Below are 5,786 nucleotides of genomic sequence, written 5' to 3' on the forward strand. Positions count from 1 at the left end.
TTGAGGCGCGCTCCAGTTCACGGAGATCATGCGGCTGATTGTTTTCTTTTATTTTACAAAAGCACAATGTTTTCTTGTTATTGTGAGTTTACAGCTATTACAGGCTATTTTAAGTTGTTCCCACTGTTGATAGGAAAGTGTTCGCGCCCGTGCCTCCGTGGCATGCAGCAAGCGCGCTCCACACTTCGCACAAACACTTGGATATGCGTAAAAATCTTGTGTTTATATGTGATAATCTTATATTATGACTGACGAATTGCTTTGTTCCCATTTAGGATAAAAGCGTCTTCTAAATATGTAGCCTAGACTAGCCTGATATTAATAATGAATTATTATTATTTGCGTTTATACCTAACTATAAATGAGTTCAGTAGGCTAATTTTTATCATGAAATAATTTATGAATGTTTTATTTTAATATAACCTAACCTTTTACAGTTTTGGAAATGTTTAAGAAATTCAAATAATAAATATACACACCGTTTTATGACTCTATACTGTCCAAGCAGGACATGAACTGATCGATTATCTATTTTAGTTACAGCACATGAATGAATATCAGGATATGTTGACAAGAAACAATGGCAAACAAATATTTTAACATGAACATTTGTGTAAATTCATATTTACTATTTGGAATAAAAGCTATACATAAGCAAGGTAAAATCACTTAATTGCTAATAAAATACAACTGAAGATCAGTGGGAAAAAATAATAAAGAATGAGTGTGTGGAATGTGCTGGAAACCGCCCTTGCAGCAGACTATGGCAGACGCAGACGTCACGTTCGGCACACGAACTAGTGATGTGGCAGACGCAGACGAGACGTTCGGCAGACGCAGACGTCACGTTCGGCACACGAACGAGTGATGTGGCAGACGCAGACGAGACGTTCGGCAGACGCAGACGTCACGTTCGGCAGACGCAGACGTCACGTTCATTGAGACGAGTGCATGTAGCAAAGTCATATTAAAGAGCCGATCGGAACGCCATACTAGTGACGCGTCTTAGTTCGGATTTACGCCTGACGTCACGTCTTGTGCACCAGACAGATCTCGTCTCAGCCCCTGTTCCTGTGTTTACACCCCTCTCCATCTCCTCACTCTGGACTGAAGTTGCGGGGCAGCCGGGAGCGCGCAGTACCTTCCTTTTCTATCTTCTCTCTTTTCTCGCAAGCGATCTTCTCTTTAAGGCAACCTGTATGGTGGATATAATATTCAGCTCTTCTTTTTTGAATGATATGGGCGATCATTCCAAAAGTAAGCATTTCCGTTAAAAAAAAATCTGTAAAACTTTATTTTTAAAAGTAGCTTTTAAATTTGTTGCAGTTGAAAATTTATTTTGAAAATAATTCCTGTTTTCAGACCTACTGATTCTCCATCTGCCCTCTGAGAAATGTGACATCTGAGATGTTTTGATTTTGCTCTAGCCCCGTGCTAGTTTTTACACACTCGAAGATATGATTTCTATATATTTTTTATTTTATTGAGAAAAGACTTGAAGGTGCCACCGACGCTCAATAAACTCCTGTATAACAGCTCACAACAATGTTTTTTTTCTTCTTCATGTGCAGAGAAGTCCGGACTTGCGATGTGTGTAGGCTGCGGCAGTCAAATCCATGACCAGTACATTCTGCGGGTCTCCCCCGACCTGGAGTGGCACGCAGCCTGTTTGAAATGCGTGGAGTGCAACCAATACCTGGACGAGACATGCACTTGCTTCGTACGGGACGGGAAAACATATTGTAAGAGAGATTATGTAAGGTAAGTTTTTTGTTTGGTTTGTTTCTGAAAAACAATTAATTATTTCATAAATCTGTAGGCTAACCAGTCGCTAATCAGATGTAGGCTATTTTCATATTTTTAATGATCAAAACATCTGGCAGTAGCCTAGACTGTTAAATTAAAGTGGATTAATGCTTGTAGAGTATTAATAGTGGATTGATGTAATGGTTTTGTCATTGCACATCAATTCTTTTTCTTTCCCACATCAAACAGATTGTTCGGTATAAAATGCACAAAATGCACTTTGGGCTTTAGCAGCAGTGATTTGGTCATGAGAGCTCGGGGCAATGTGTATCACATCGAATGTTTCCGCTGCTCGGTGTGTAGCCGGCAGCTTTTGCCCGGGGACGAGTTCTCTGTCCGGGACGAGGAACTGCTGTGTCGAGCGGATCATGGTTTGGCTCTGGAGCGCGGATCAGGCGGCAGCCCTCTTAGTCCGGGAAACATCCGCAGCAGAGGATTACATATGGCAGGTCAGTATAGCACAATTACAATCAACTGACCACCGTCATATTGGACACAATCAAGTATTAAATGGCTAGGATTTTGCAATTAAAAACGAACAAATATTATTTGGAACGGTTAGAACTTTAAGGTCTTTTTTGAAACTCATGGCCCTCAGCACACAACCAAAGGCTAAACTGAAATGTAATTATATTGGCTATACCGTGGGAGGAATCGTGTAATGTTGTTACATAATAGCTATTACAGGCTGATCCGCCTGATAACTTTGTTTAGTCAACCACTGATAAGCCTGAGCGGCAGGGCTATAAGAAAGACGATGGTCTATTTTATAAATTATTTTTTTTTTTTTAAATAAATAATATTTAATACATTATATTATTGGTTAAATGAAATGTAATATTGGTATTGATTATTGACACCTTTAAGAAAGCCAGAGCAATTAATTTGCAGATTTCAAATTCTATTCAAAAATTATTTGTTGCAGGGATATTCAAAATACAAGTTATCTATCTATCTATCTATCTATCTATCTATCTATCTATCTATCTATCTGTCTATCTATCTATCTATCTATCTATCTATCTATCTATCTATCTATCTATCTATCAATATTCAAAATGCAAATGGATATATAGCCATCTATATCACGGGTGAAATGTAAATTATCTTTCAACAGCATTACTGTTATTATTGACATTTATATTCGCTAGTAGCCTGTTTAATGTAGGCTACTTATTCTTTTTAATTTAACATTTAAAACAATTTCTTCAGCCGACCCGGTGTCGGTCCGACAAACTCCTCATCGGAACCACGTGCACAAGCAATCGGAGAAGACCACTCGGGTGAGGACGGTGTTAAACGAAAAGCAGCTACACACTTTACGGACGTGCTACAACGCAAACCCGCGCCCTGACGCGCTCATGAAGGAGCAGCTGGTGGAGATGACAGGCCTGAGCCCGCGGGTCATTCGAGTTTGGTTCCAAAACAAGCGCTGCAAGGATAAGAAGAGATCTATACTCATGAAACAGTTACAACAGCATCATGGCGATAAGACGGTAAGTGTCTTGCTAATGCACTTTCAGTGTGAGAAATTTACCAGAGTTTGACGGTTGCGGCTTTGAGTGATCCCTGACACTTGAACTGATCCGAGATTATTTGAATTTGGTCTGTAATTCGACTTCAGTGTTGGCTGGAAGCAAATCACAGACTCCTCCTACAGTGTGTATAGTTTGGGGAATGTTTTAAACTCAGTTTTCTTCTCGAACTGTCTAATGCACTGTATGAATAGTTTCCTTTTAATTATCAAAAGTTTTGGGGGAAATTCAACACTGTTTTAAGATGAATTTTCTCAATATGAAATGGTCTGTGTGGCTGTGTCCCCTCATCGCAGACTTTTTTTGGTTCAGAATCTGCAGGGTATGACGGGCACTGCACTAGTTGCAGGCAGCCCAATAAGACATAACCCTTCAATGCCAGGACACCCGGTGGAAGTGCAGACTTACCAACCACCCTGGAAAGCTCTCAGCGAATTTGCACTTCAGAGTGACTTAGATCAACCTGCATTTCAACAGCTGGTGAGTGAATAAATAAATTGTGCATTTGACGTTTTTCTTTTTGGTTTTCAAACTTTATAATGTAGGCTAAGCATAAGACACCAGGCCAAGACTAGTAGTTGGCTAGTAGTAGTATTAGGCTATGTCTAGCTATTTATTTATTTCGAGTTAACTTTGCCTTTCTCTTTTAGGTGTCTTTCTCCGAATCCGGTTCTTTAGGAAATTCATCGGGCAGCGACGTGACCTCTCTTTCTTCACAGTTACCGGACACACCGAACAGCATGGTACCGAGCCCGGTGGAGACGTGAGAGCGACTGCTCGTCTGTTCCCCGGCAAATCATGAGAACAGCTTATATCACGGACGCGGGAAAGTTCATTACCATCACCGGACAGCGCTATCAGACCTATCGCAACAACCTGCTATAAGAACAGAGGAACCCTTTTCTCGAAAATACGTCAACAAATCCGTTGTGGGCCTCGGAGTGAAATGATGGAAAGTGACACTCTGCATATAGACCTACACTAAAAGAAGAGACTATGTTCAGTCGAAATGGATATTCGTTATTCGTTATGATGACCGATTCGTTATCTGTGGTTTTTGGACATTTTTTTGAAAAATATCTTTTCAAAAGACTATTTCAGAAGTTAGGATTTTTTTTCTTCCCCGTTGTGAATTAATGCAGACTATTTGTGTCTTTGAACAAAATTTAAGTTATTGTTATTTATTGTCACATCAATTCGCAAAAAAATAAATAAATCAGCACAGACAATTATTTTATTTATATTTGTAATTAAAATGCGTGTATAGGCCTAAATGAACATCTTTAATTTGTAGACTACAGAAAAATAAGAGTAGGCCTATTAAACAGACAATGATAATAGGCCTTATAAGATGAACAATCATATTTGTATGCCATAATTTTATATTTAAAAAAATCTATGGAGAAAACGCCATTTCTTAACGTTCCACTACTTAACAATTGGTTTTAGCAGAAAAATAGGCTACATAAAACGTATGGTTACACATATTCGTTCAAATCAACTAATAAAATAAAGAAAGAGATAGGCTATATGGCTAATATGATAAATTAGCCTACATAAAATTAGCTAATTTGTCGAATAGGAAACATCTTGATGGTGCCCAACTTGTAAAGGTAGGCTCAATCCTGAATTTAATTATTATTATTATTATTGTCTTAAACTGATGGCCATCTGGTTAAGAGTGATGTCGTAGGCTATGTTGTTGTTTTTTTTCGTGGTCAGATCGCTAACATGATTAGTCTTATTTTTCCTTGTCTAGACAAATGGCTAGTTCAGGATCGGTTGTGCTATATGCTTTTGCCATCACAATAAACATTAACAGACGCGGAGCGTGAATTGCGCAAATTCACCAAAGTAGGCCTAGGCCTACCAAGAAAAGTTTGCACAGGAAATTATATAGCCTAAATGAAATTGCTTATTGCATTGCTTATTGTTTAGGCCAATTAAATTATTTTGTTATTCGTTAACAACCCCTTTTTTTATTGTAAAAGCCATTCATGGGGTAAATTCACGTGAATTAAAAGTTGAAAGGTGTTAGCTGAGCAGAAACACGGTGATTTTATCGATTCACTAATTGTTAGTTCTTACAAGTTTTGAAATATGGCTGAAAATTTCAAGGTCAACAAGACTTTTTCCTAAAAATAATGGCTATATGATCAGTGTTGTCACGCAAGCAATACAGCTAATCAAAATATGAGAAGATGGACTTGAACAGTGAATTGCGTAAGCTTGATATTGGCTGACAGGTTTGGGTTTGTTTTTAGCTACTTTTGTAAAGTCCAAACCTTTCTTATTAAATTAAATGTTGCACATAATCTAAAAGATAGCAAAACAAAACTACATAATCATAATAATAGCCCTAACATTTCTTTTTGACAGTAGCTGGCTTTATAGGAGTTTTACCTTCAATATCAAGGTGCTATTGATACTGATGCAAATAGACAA

At 38.2% G+C, this 5,786-nt stretch overlaps 1 protein-coding gene across 1 annotated transcript; it reads left to right on the plus strand.

Annotated features, from left to right (window-relative positions):
* Positions 1–1,100: 1,100 nt before the first annotated feature.
* Positions 1,101–4,570, plus strand: isl2b (ISL LIM homeobox 2b). The gene is made up of 6 exons (XM_084108006.1): positions 1,101–1,257; positions 1,572–1,761; positions 1,996–2,255; positions 3,019–3,302; positions 3,654–3,821; positions 3,992–4,570. Exons 1-6 carry the CDS (start codon positions 1,200–1,202, stop codon positions 4,106–4,108), a joined length of 1,077 nt encoding a protein of 358 aa, XP_083964132.1. The 5' UTR covers positions 1,101–1,199; the 3' UTR covers positions 4,109–4,570.
* Positions 4,571–5,786: the final 1,216 nt, after the last annotated feature.

The sequence above is a fragment of the Abramis brama genome, assembly GCF_963993115.1.
Source record: "Abramis brama genome assembly, chromosome: 3".
NCBI classification, from domain to species: Eukaryota; Metazoa; Chordata; class Actinopteri; order Cypriniformes; family Leuciscidae; genus Abramis; species Abramis brama.

What these genes read in the sequence shown, in the direction of transcription:
- isl2b (XM_084108006.1), top strand. Translation starts at nt 1,200, where the DNA reads ATGGTGGATATAATATTCAGCTCTTCTTTTTTGAATGATATGGGCGAT. An exon ending in TATGGGCGATCATTCCAAAA is followed by an intron (nt 1,258 to 1,571) that starts GTAAGCATTTCC and finishes CTTCATGTGCAG; the next exon opens with AGAAGTCCGGACTTGCGATG. An exon ending in CAGAGGATTACATATGGCAG is followed by an intron (nt 2,256 to 3,018) that starts GTCAGTATAGCA and finishes CAATTTCTTCAG; the next exon opens with CCGACCCGGTGTCGGTCCGA.